Source organism: Nycticebus coucang, chromosome 11 (assembly GCF_027406575.1).
Source record: "Nycticebus coucang isolate mNycCou1 chromosome 11, mNycCou1.pri, whole genome shotgun sequence".
Taxonomy (NCBI): Eukaryota; Metazoa; Chordata; class Mammalia; order Primates; family Lorisidae; genus Nycticebus; species Nycticebus coucang.
The window spans coordinates 43,028,483-43,041,336 of NC_069790.1; the positions used below are offsets into that span (position 1 = coordinate 43,028,483).

The 12,854-nt window shown below is 36.3% G+C and overlaps 1 protein-coding gene across 1 annotated transcript in view; it reads right to left on the reverse strand.

Annotated features, from left to right (window-relative positions):
• Positions 1–1,828: 1,828 nt before the first annotated feature.
• The window catches only part of BZW2 (basic leucine zipper and W2 domains 2), a 55,223-nt gene continuing 44,197 nt past the window's right edge, over positions 1,829–12,854 (reverse strand). The window contains exons 8-12 of the mRNA XM_053608955.1: positions 12,576–12,746; positions 9,984–10,130; positions 8,940–8,976; positions 3,350–3,472; positions 1,829–2,293 (exon numbers count right to left, since the gene is read on the reverse strand). Of these exons, the coding sequence (XP_053464930.1) occupies positions 2,265–2,293; positions 3,350–3,472; positions 8,940–8,976; positions 9,984–10,130; positions 12,576–12,746 (507 nt within the window). The 3' untranslated portion in view covers positions 1,829–2,264. The remainder of the gene's footprint in view (positions 2,294–3,349; positions 3,473–8,939; positions 8,977–9,983; positions 10,131–12,575; positions 12,747–12,854) is intronic.

Genomic DNA, 12,854 nt, shown 5'->3' on the forward strand with positions numbered 1-12,854 from the left:
ACTCTTACATATTGATATATAAAATTTAAATATACCGCTTGACCCCAGTTGTTTGAGGTTGCAGTGAGCTACAAGGATGCCACTGCATTCCAGCCTGGGCAAGAGTCTCTGCCTCAAAAAAAAAAAAAAAAAAAAAAAGAATTTCATAAAAGTTGACAAAATTCATAAGTTGAATATGATTTTCAATATTTTACCTTTAGTTAACTTTTGTCGATAGTCGCAGATTAAACTTAATTTAGGGAATGAGCCTGCTGTGTTTTCCTGGCAGTCAGCAATTGACCAGCTAGTTGGTCAAATTTATTTTCCAATTAAAAAATTTCACTTTTTTCACTTCAAATAAACATATTAATATACACTCTATGTTATGCCTACCATTTAAATTCATCATTCTAATTTTTAGATGAGATGGAAGGGTAGACGGATAATGGAGACTTGGTATGAATTGGTGGCCCGGAAGGAATTGGGCCTTTCACTCCAGTTTCCAGCTTTTCTCTCAAGAGACTAGCCTAGAAGCACAACGCAGTTTAGAATCGTCCCTTTGTTTGGCACCATATGTTTTGCTTCCCCAGGGCAGTGTCCATTTTAGGATGGATGAGTAATTACTTCCTTTTGTAAAGGAGAAGGGCACTTTCGAAGGGGGAAGATTGGGGAGGAAAACTAGCATTGAAAGAGGGACATTATCCAGAAGATCAACTTTGCAAGAATATGTATGGAGGGAATAAGCTCTTCATTCTGTGACTGTCAATCTTGGCCACAGTTATCCTATCATTATTTCCCATGTAAAGAGAATAACATGTTCCCATACAGTTGATTTTTCAAACAGATCTATTCAAACTGATATTTCTCTGACCATTGTTGGGACAGAGAACTCGACAGTGCTCTTAGCTACATAGCAAGAAAGACATTTATGAAAAGTTTAGTACCTTAGTGATGGGAGGAATCCATTATGTTAAAGATTTAGGTATGTGGTCAAGCCATACAAAACATATACAATAGAACCTCTGAAAGCTGACCACTTCCTGAAATTGACCTAATTTCCAAAGACCGGACATGCACCACATGCACCTGTCAGTACGGCAGGCCTACTTCCTCACGCTGACCACTTCCTTGTGGTGATCAGTTTGTTACAGTCCCTTGAGTGGTGGACTTACAGATGTTCTACTGTACATATTTTTTTCTTCCTGAAGACAAATAGGAAACTAGAAAACCATCTTTGGTACAGGATGATGACCCAGCAGTTATAAAGGTTTTCACATACTTAATGAGTATATTGCTTACCAAGCATCCTATTTTTCTTTCAACTCTGATTTAGAAAAAATGTTTGCTTTCAAGATTACTAACAGGAATAGGGCAGTACCTTAAGTTTTTCAAGAGTTTTTGTAATAAAGCAGAGCTTTCCAAAATGCCTGGATTATTTTACATTGTTGTTATTGAGAACAGAATAATTTAAAGAATAAAATCACCTAGTTACAAATAAATATAAACACAGACCAATTTATATATAAAAATCTTCTAGTTCTCCTCTAAGTAGGGAGAAAACAGTTCTTATGAAAAAACATAAGAAATTTGGAACACAGACTTAGACATGTCTAATTATTAATAATACAGCTTCACGGCATAATGCTATCTAGGTATTTCGGTCTTCACTTCTGCCTCACTATTGTAATTGGTGTTACTTAACGATGATGAAAGGAACAGAGTAGCATTTACAGATGACAAAAAAATACAACCATTCGACATTTTGGATGGGGAAAAAATACAACACCGAAATGCCAGCTGTGTAAGAAGTTACGCACGGCAAAGAAAGGAAATCTCTGAAGATAGGAGCCCAGATTTTTAAAAAGCCATTTATTTTAAAAAACTGGTTTGTCAAATCACATACACGAGCAGATACACAACTACCAAAGTGGCCCTGTAAACAGACACCAGTGGGGCGTTCACCACATAGTACCTGAAAAATACAGCTAAAAAAGAGGAGTCCGTTGACTATTTAATTTCAGATTCCTACTTGACTCCTTGTTGAATGGCTTTAGATCAGCATATTGTGAGTGAGAGGTAGAGTCCCAAGTATAACAGCTGATGCCTCAGGGCTCCATTTAAAAACAAAACAAAAACAAAAACCATTTTCCCCTATGCACAAGGGAAGCCTAGCCTATTTTTTTTCCTTTGTGAAAACAGAAGCCAAGTTGCTCTTCCCAAATGGTTCAGCGTTCCCAGTCAAGAAGTGTTGTGTGGTATCCCAGGTATTGTGCTCGCTGAGCTACTTAATTTTCTTCACCTTCTGATTCAGATTCTAGGAGACAAGAAAGAAAGAAGTCAGGTATATCTCCCCAGATTCCTTTACACAAGGTCATGAGTTTTTAGTTGACCGCTTCCCCCTAAACGTGCAACCCACAATCACCTCAAGACACTTTCACCCCGATTATTATATACTTTATACAGAGTATCCATAAAGCTCACGTGCAATTTAAAATAGTGTGCCATTAAAATTGCATGCAAACTTCATGGACACCCCTTATACGAGGGCAGGTAGCAACTACTCACTCCTTTTTATTTTCAAGTGAACTTTGCCTTTCTAAAAACACAACATGCCTGTATATATCATTGGACAATAGAACTTTTAAAATTCTTTGGATCACCTAAAACAAACTTTTTATTCTTAGCTGGATTCATTCTCACCCATTACTATTCATCCACCTTCTGTTCCCATTTTAAAGACCAGTCAACTGGGGAAGGTGATATAAAAACCCATATAATCTCATAATGTGCAAATATGCCAAGTGTACTTTTTTATTTTTAAATCTTTTGATTTCTTCCTCCTTGTCCTCCATTAGGGTGGATAATTTAATTCTTTTTAATCACGTAGAAATTTTTACTGCTTTCATTTCAGAAAAGAGGCTAAGATGTGGGTAAAATGTTTGATATGAAAGACACTTCAAGAACTTAAGACAGCAAGAAAAATCTGTGGAAGAGGTAAATATTTTGAAGTATAATGAGAAAGTATTTGTTTGTTTGCTTATTTAGTTAGTTATTTTTGAGACAGAATCTCACTCCCCAGGCTATAGTGTGGTGGCATCACAGCTCACAGCAACCTCAGACTCCTGCACTCAAGTGATCTTGCTTCAGCCTCCAGAGTAGCTGGGACTACAGGCATGTGCCACCACACCTGGTTAATTTTTCTATTTTTAGTAGAGACAGAGTCTCGCTCTTGTTTAGGCTGGTCTTGAACTACTGAGCTCAAGCAATCCACCCACCTACGCCTCCTCAGAGTGCTGGGATTACAGGCGTGAGCTACTGCACCAGCCAGAATGTATTCAATGACAATCAAGGTTGTTAAACAGAGTCATACCTTCTTCTGCATTTTGTAACCACTCAACAAATTTCTTCATCTGGTCAAGAAAAACACTTTTGCCCTTAGCAACATGTGCTTCTTTGTACCATTTCAGTATTGCTTCTTCACTCAGAACATCAGCTGCAATGTCAAAGCAAAGATTCTAAGTTACTACACAAATGTCAGGTTTTAAAACGACTTCATGACTTCATACAAAGCAAACTTTTAAAATATGAAACGCTCTATTATGAAAGAAATCCATGTCTGAAATTATATCAAAAGGAAGAAACCAAGCTCTTTTCCATGTAGCACAGTGAGCTTAATAAAGGCTCTAGAGATGAAGATGATAGGAAACGTGGCATCAGGCATGATATAACCCAAGTCTACAGGTCACACTGCTGAAAACTGGAAATCTCTTACAGTGCTAATTTGCTGGTAGAAAGCAGGGTTACTTTATGATTTGGCAAATGAATCAGCAATTCCAGCATTTCGGAACACTCTGTGTCCTGCCAAGTTCAACCGTATCTTGATTAAGAAGCAATCTCAAATGACTAGTCTTTTAAGGGGATTTTCTTTTTTAGGAAAAAATGGCAAAGGAAAGAAAATATGGATACATTTGTAATAAAAGTGTTAATTATCTAAAAATCTAAAGTCCACAAATGTTCTTTGCAAATGACCATTAATTGAGAATATTTAATGTTAAAAATAACGAGTATAAGAAAATAATAGCCTACACACTCTGAAAACCTTCTAATTTGTTGTCTTTAGGATTTTGGAGTGGGAAATGAGATAGTAAACAAAAAGCACTCATTATTATTCCCACAGTATGCCCAATCTGTTACAAGTGCTGACAAATCCATGATTTGTCAAATCCTGATACATCACTTGAATAATGTATTTTCAGTTAAAATATCATTTTGAATTATGAAAATGACAAAAATGATTAAATATTGTTTTCAGTAAGATTCCCCCCCTTCTTTTTAAAAAAACTAAAAATTCTTGGAAAAGGAATTTTGAATTAAATTGAAAAAATTAAATTGACTACAAATGATCATGACTGGGTTTTAGAAACTTTGTTATTTTGATCATTCAATACACTACATTTTGCAGAGGAAGGAAGAGTTCTGGATTTATTCATTTATAAGGACTGGATATTAAGATTATAATCAGGAGTCCTAGATAGAATTTCTCTTATCTTTTGGTTTTTTAGCTCCTTCTGTTTTCAGTTTTCCACTTAGAACAATGAAAGAAATTTCCATTAGCCATGAAAGCCTGATTTTCCTAGAGTTAAAGAGCAGACAGTTAAGGCCCGAGGAAGTGACCCATTATTGAGCAAGACTGTCTTAGAGAGATTTTTCTAGAACTTTAACAGGGATTTTGGAAGTCCCTTTTATATAATTTGTAAATTATCTTTAAGATGCTTGTGACTTAGATCAGTAATTACCAAAGTATTCTGATCCTAATTAGTTTCCTAATTAGTAGGACAATTTTGAAGTTCTGGACACCCAATATGTATGTTTGTGAGTTTATAAATTATATGCATATACTACTGAAATATTATTATTGATAATATAAAACAAAAGATAGAATAAAAAATATGACAAACATATAAAGGAGAATTTCATTCTCCACACTTTAATGAATTGGGGATGATAAAAAGTACATGCTGAAAAGCCAATTTAGACTGCAGTTTAGTGATACAATTTGTCTCAGGTTTCGTTTTGAAGGTCAAGAGCTCATTCCTGTGTTTTATTGCCCCACAGAGGCTAAATGAGGCCATGCAACTGCTAAAATGGTTCAACGACAGTGCTTGTGAAAAGGAAATTAAACAGGTTAATAATACGCATTCAATGGATTATCCACTGAAAAATCAGATAAATGGTGCAACGTGGAACTCTTGTAAGTTATCTGCCCTTTCTCTATTGTCCTGCCCTTTCGGACACCCTGTCTGTGAGGTTCATGTTAGCAAATAACGTGACGACTATAATTCTTTGCTTTCTTCTATACCCTGAAATTCAGGAAGTCAGGGAGTCTTTTGTTCATCTCATTTCCAGCATTTAATGTAAGACCGGCTACATAGGATGCATTCAACACATGTACGATGAGTAAGTTTACTACCTTGATGAGAAAAATTAAATAGTTCTCAATTTGCAGAATTAAATAGTTCTCAATTTGCAGAGCTCTAATTTAAAATTTGAGAGGTCAAGAGGATTAAAGAGACAATACAGTAAAAGTAGTTTGAGAATTGTTAAGCTTTACATAATGTTAGTTATTTGGACAGTTAAGTCTAAAACTATGTCACTTGGAACTTATGAAATTCAGAATTTTTTTTATTAAAGATGTCACACAGGGACACAAGTCAAAAATAATTTACCCTAAGAATGCTGGGAATATACGCTGAGAAGGGTATTCACCTTTTTTTAGAACAAAAATAAGAAACTCCTTTTAGAAAAATTTGCATGAGGGACTTAATTTAACCTTAAAAAATTCTGTCAACAAGACGAGCCCATGATAGAGATAATAATAGTACTTGAGAAGGCAGTTTTATATTTTTTAGCCCTACATGCAGAGTCTATGACACTTACCTTCAAGAAGAAAGGAAGAGAAATTATTTTTAAAAGGTCAGTACTGTGATGTTTGAAAGTTACCAATGATTCACTATTTCTTACTGTCTCAGAAGTGTAAAAACCTAGATTTTAACACAGAAAATGCAAAATGACCATTCACCACTTTTTCTTTGCTAAAAAGCATTATTCACTTTTACATAAAAGATATGAAAATCTTTCAAAAATGGCATTCAATTAAGTAATTAGGTTTGCTAAAGAGGAAAGGGAATCCTATCTCAAGTTTTCTGATATAGTCAAGTTCTGGGAATGCTGGTGGAGAGGTATGGATGTGTGTGTGTGTGTTGTGTGTATAAGAGAGAGACGGAGAAATGAAAAAGGAACAACGGTTTGCATTACATTTTTAAAAACCTGCATTAAAACAAAACGTTCCTGGTGATAAACAAAGAGAATCCACATCACTAGGTAAAAGAAGAAGTAATATTCAATGTTTGTACATATGTACATGGAATCAATGATAAGTATATTCTTGAACGATTTATTGTGGTTTGTGGAATTCACAAACTTTGGCCCTGGTATAACAGTCACAGCATCACCAGGAAGCTTGTTAAATGCAAATTCTTGGGGCCAACCCTGGACTTACCGCACCAGAGTCCCTGGGGCACTTGTGTTCTAACTAGCTTTCCAGGTGATGCTCAGGCACACAGGAGTGGGGAAAGGAGTGCTTTAAAACTCACTGTTCATCAAGCCTCTTTTGGTAAAATACAGAACAAGAGCATCCAAATCCTTACAGAAACAAATCAAATTCATGTCTCTGGTGCACAGTGCTTGGTGGATAAGATAAGGTCAAAGTAAGAAAGTGGCAAAAAGAGATGAGGTAAACACAGTAATGCTCTTCACAGTGGCGCAGAACAATCACTCCTCAGGGAGTCAGGGCTCGCCAGAGAAAATGTAATTATTTCATTCAGGAAAACATACTATAGGCATAATTTTTTGGAAAATGACAAAATTATCTAGGAAATCATATTTAAAATAGCTCAGTGATAGGTTTTAGGTTTTCATTTTAAAAGAGTTTCCTGATCTTATTTCCAAAAACAACTAAGCCAGAATAAAACTGGTGCTGATGCTTCTTCTCCCTGTGTTCCCTTGGGCCTGCCCAGGCTTGCTGCAGACCTTACTAACTTTAAGATCTTTAGATGCTGATTGCCTACTTAATAAATGGCCTAAGGAAGACTTAATGCCTCTTTCTTTTTACTTCATGTGCCCACTTCTTGGGTTATTTTATAATTTCAGGTCATTGTCTCTTAGCATTTGGGGCTGAAGAATAAGAAAAAACTCAAAGTAGCTGTCAGTAGTTATACATGTTGGCATTCATGATTACAATGAGAAATTAGAAGGATTTTAATAGTTCATATGTGACCTACATGCCATTAATGAAAGCAAACGGTTTGTTGATTCTTTTGTGAATGAAGTACAACAATAAAATGGGATGATCTTGAAGATGAGGTTTCAAACAACTATGTCTCAGTTAAAAAAAAATCTGGTGAGAATCACTGTTTGGGTGGATTAGCTTTTAAATGAGAAGGCAGCAAATTGTGTTGAGGTAACATTTGAAGAGTTTGCTTTTCTGTAATGGAAAATACTGACCACCCTCCAAGCAAATATAGATATATGTAGAGGTCTCTGTACAGTCTTACAAATAAAGCCAGCTGAACTTCACAGCCAGTGAACCCTGTTTCTCATCCTGGGGTGTTGGGTTCCATATGTGGATTGGCAATATGGCCTGCAAGTTTGGTGTTAAAAGATCACTTTGAGTATCATTTAGTGAGCTGCTATCTCATGACCACACCACATCTGAGAAAACCTAACTCAGATATGGCCAGAGAAAACATCAATTACTGAACTTCAAATGGGAATTGGCAGTCATCATTTTCTCTCACTGATATAATAATTATTGCTGAATATTCTAGTGGTCTGAAAAAAGTAAAAGATTACCCAAACACTTTTGGGTAAGATGCGTGCATTTGAAGAACATACACAGCCAATTAAAATTCATTCTGAAATGCTAATTAAGCATTGCAAAAATAGCTATTAATTTTTATCCGTAAATTATCATTCAAAACAGACACATTTAAGAACACATCAAAGGGAAAACAAACATTTGGCTGGTATTAATTTACACTTTAATTTTTCTGATATTATGCTATTATGAATAAAATAATGTTTAAAATAATAATTTTCTAACATTCAAAATGTATCTTTTTTTAAATTTCCCTCATAAAACTACATAAATCTAGATGGAAAAAATAGTCCAAGATCATTTTTTATATGCTGTAGGTATAAAGACTGAGATCTGTGAAAACCTTTAGCATTCACTTTTAGTGCCAGTTGTCATGGCAACCTAATCCTTATAAATACAATGAAAAGACAGTAAATGTGAAAACCTAAAAATAACCATTTCCTTGGAAAATAGGAGACTAGCTGGGCCAAATAACTAAAATACAAAATGAAAAGGCTAATTATTTCAGTATTTAATTCAAAAAATAAATTAATTAATTAAAAAAAGAAATGGAGACAAGTAAAATGCATTATAAATTACACGTCAGACTTAAATAGTTCTCATGTTCATTTTGGCTTGTCCCTCCCCCCCCAAAAAAAAAAAAACATGATCTTCTTCAGAAATTCTTATTTGTAGTTGGTCGCACTGTCCACTCAGTCTGCAAACCAGAAGACTCAGACCTACCCTCAGCCTCCCACTCTCCCTCAATGTCAGGTCCAAATCCATAGGCACAGTCCGGTCAGCTTCACTTCATCTCTTGATGCTCCTCATCTTCTTCATCTCCATGGTGGTTCCAATTCCCAACAGCTCATGCAGACCCTGCAGCAGCCTCCTAGTTGGTGTCTAACCTCTGGTCCTTTGTCTCTGCTAGCTAAAACTGCCCAACTTTCCCACTTTTCTGCTAACTCTCCTTTACCCCCCCAAGGTAAAAGCTTCACCTCCTTACCAGGAAAAACTTTCTGGAGGAGGATCAGCTCCGACTGGCCTTGGGAGCTGAACACAGCCAGTAGGGGAGCATATTGCTGGAGCGCAAGCAGAGAGCAAACACCGTTACTTGCATGGGTGGTATAGGGATGAAATCATAATAATCTTGAAGTTTGCTTGGAAAACACTCACTTTTAGGGTTACTATCTTATCATTTTGTGCCTAGTCAACCATCTTACAAAATTTTTCTCACTATATCTGCTAAGAGAACTAATGTGAGAATCTGGCTCTATTAATGACAACTGCCATGCCTACTGTGTCTAATGGATACTGTGAAAATGAGGTCATATCCTCATACCATATATCCATTGTATCAATGGAGTGCGGCCCTGCCATTTGAAGAGAGGGATTCTCCTTCGCCAGACATCCTAGACCCTTCACAGGTCAACTGTGTGGCTTTGTTTTTATGTTCCCTTGACCCAAACATTGCAATTCAGTCCCTGATGGATAGCCATTATTTCTCTAACACTCAATTTAATACTTATCTCTACAAGGAGCCTTCTTTGGATCAAATTAACACACAGTTTACTCACTGCTACGTTCTCGGGAACATTGAGATTTATCTTTAACTTACATTCTGCCTAGTTTATGTCCACTTTTGACTTCCCAACTAAAGTGAAATTCTGAAGGCAGGATCTCAGTCTTTCCCTTGCATATAGAATTTACACAATTAGATGACTTCTTCATCATTTAGATACTTTTTCAAGTTCTAATGTGGTTCACTTAAACAAAAATATTACATAAGAGTTTTTGTTATATAGAACAGAAAGAAAGCCAAGGGTTAGACCATATTTCTTTTTAACTTTTAAGACTGTATGATGATTCTGTACATTTCCTAATATGGTTTTAAATAAGAATTTATCCTTAGATATTTCATAGGCTCTTACATCTGAAACATGTTAGGGAGTGGCAAATTTGAAAAGAAAAAAATTGTTAAATGTATGTTTAGTCTGAGTCTCAGGGCAATGCGGTTGGAACCCATCTGTCATACTCGTAAAAACTACAGCTGGCTGTGGCTGAGACAGTTCCCTGTTGAGACCTTCACCTTCAGGTGCTTGAGAGCCTGCTCTGCCACGAGCTCTTCTTTCTTGTTCCACTCAACGGCATTCATTATACAGGTCCACAGAAGCCCGATAACTGCTGTTTCGGGAAGATCGTTCCTCTTCATTTCTTCTTTGACATAAAGCACCACCTATATTTCATGGAAAACGTGTCAGAAAGGAAGAGGCAGATGGACAGATCCCCCCTCAGTGCCTCGCCAGTAAAAGGTAAGATAAATAATTTGCTCAGTTTCCTCTTTCCTGACACACATACTCAGATGAGAGGATGGAGAGAAAATAGGATAATTTGTTCTTAAAGCAGATTTGATTTTAGTCTTCAAAATTCATAGGCTTAGCTCTTCTTAGGAACTGCTGATAACAGTGGAAAAAGAGAGAATCTTTGTTTCCTGGGAGTTTTCTTTTTTTTTTTTCTTTTGGAAAGTCTTGCTCTGTCACCCTGGGTAGAGTGAGAGTGCAGTGATGTCATCATAGCTCACAGCAACCTCAGACTCCTGGGCCCAGCTGATCTTCCTGAGGAACTGGGACTACAGGGACTCACCACCATGCCCAGCTAAGTTTTTCTATTTTTACTAGAGATGGGATCTGGCTTAGGTTGGTCTTGAACCCTTGAGCTCAAGTAATCTTTTCACCTCAGCCTCTTGGAATGCTAGGATTACACACAGTATGAGCCACTATGCCCATCCAAGTTGTTACTCTGTATAGTAGAACCTCTTTGGGTCTAGTAATAGTGGGGATACGTGAGTCAGTTTGACTTTCTTAGGATTTGAAGAAGGAAATAGAGCTGTGAATTTTTACTTTCATCTCTGAACTTAAAAAACTCTTGATGGGTTTGTACAGATCCATTCTCCACAATTTTTTCTTCAATATTACTTTGGATGACGCTTGTGACCCACCTCAGTGAAAAGTTAGTTTGTAAATAAACTGTTAAGTGCAAAGGCAAGTTTTTATTTTGAGACCTACAATTCAGCAATGCCCAGCAAATTATTTTCCCCTTAGAATTATGTATAACTATGTTTATTTTTAAGCTGGACAGTATGAACTATAGATCTGCTAAGCTTAATATAATTGATATCAAGTTTATTTAAAACTACTTTTTCTTCCTGGCTAGCTTGCCAAACAAACAAAAAACTAAAAGAAAACCAAAACCAAAAACAAAAACAAAACAAAAAACCCCTCTGCTTTTTCCTTTTAAAATAAAATTCCAAATAGAGGTTAGGGCCTCAAAAGTGATTAAAAACCATAATATATTTCAAGTATATTCCTTTGTGAGTACAACAGATTTTTTTTTTTTTTTTTAACAGATATAAATGTCAGCAATGGTTTGAGCAGCTTTCAAGAGCAGAAAGAGCTGGGAAGTCCCTCCTGAGCTGGTTGGAAGAAGCTCAAAAGAAGGGTGATTTCTCAGATCTAAACAACTCCTCTAAGGGTGAAAAAAAAGAAAAGAAAAGAAAGAAAGAGGAGTGTTACCATAATGGTTTTTGTTTTTGCTTTCTCCCTTATGGATAATCATATTCAAGTTCTTACTTGGAGAAATATTGCAGAATATACTGCTAACTGTGATGTCATGGGACTTAAGAATGAGTGCTGCTCTAACATCTCCATCTGCTGGATAGTGCCAGCTTGGAGTTCTCTAGCCTTAAACCATGTCAGGTGCCTTCCAGGGCCTAGAGCATGGTAGAGGTGGTGAGGATCAGGGCTTTGGGAGAAAGTAGAGAAAGGAAAGGACGTTCTACAATTTAATTTTTTGATAGTCGTGTGAAATTTTTTAAAAACTTCAAATAAAATTGTCCTCCAGGCACATTAAAAAAAGATGCAGTCATACTTTTTGAACTATAGCAGGTATATACAAACTATGTATATGCATGTTTATATATAATGTAGTTTTCACGTTATGGGGATATACAACTAACTCATAGTAAGTGAGTGAGAGTAGTCTTAATAATCTACTGATTAAACTGGTTCTTCCCATGATATGAATTCAAATTTTTCTTTTTCAAATAAAAAGTCCACATATTCATATACAGTAATGCACAAAAATCAAGGGCAGGTTCCAAACACTAACCAAATGTTTACACAGTTTACAATTTACACTGTGCTAGCCTGAACAAGAGCAAGACCCCGTCTCTAAAAACAGCTGGTCGCCTGTTGTCCCATCTACTCAGGAAGCTGAGGCAAGAGGATCTCTGGAGCCTAACAGTTTGACGTTGCTGTGAGTTATGACGCTGCTGCACTCTGCCAAGGGTGACAAAGTGAGACACTGTCTCAAAAAATCAAATAAATATAAACTGTGCTGTCCAAAGATAATCTGCAATAAAATGAAAATCACCACATAATATTATTTAGACTGATAGTGGATGGTTAAATCTATTTGACATGAAGTATTCTGATAAAATAAGTCATTTGTGCGGAAATGACTATTAATTTCTATAGGATTCTGAATCAATACTTTGAAATTGAGCTAAGTTTCAAGTAGGAATAGGTACATGTTGTTTGTAGCTGTTTTCTTTAGAGGGAAGAGCTTGAGCTATACAGTCTCATTTGCCATTCTGCAGTGATGCCTGCCCATGGTCGCCTACCTCCTTGATCGGACATTCCTGAGAGAGACGCTCTTGGAGCTCCTTCTGCAGTTCCTTCCTGGTACCCAGGGACTGTTGGACTCGGAGAAAGTCGGAAAGCTCCTTTAGACCTGCGTCAGTGAAGTATTTAGCAAAATGATCCACACTCTGTCTGTTAACTGGAAAGAGTTCCTATAGAAAAACGGAAAAAATATCATACAACAAGCAATTCAAATTTCAGCAAGCATAAAGGGAAAAATTTTCATTTCACTTAGGATATTTCTTATTTGGAAGAAAAAC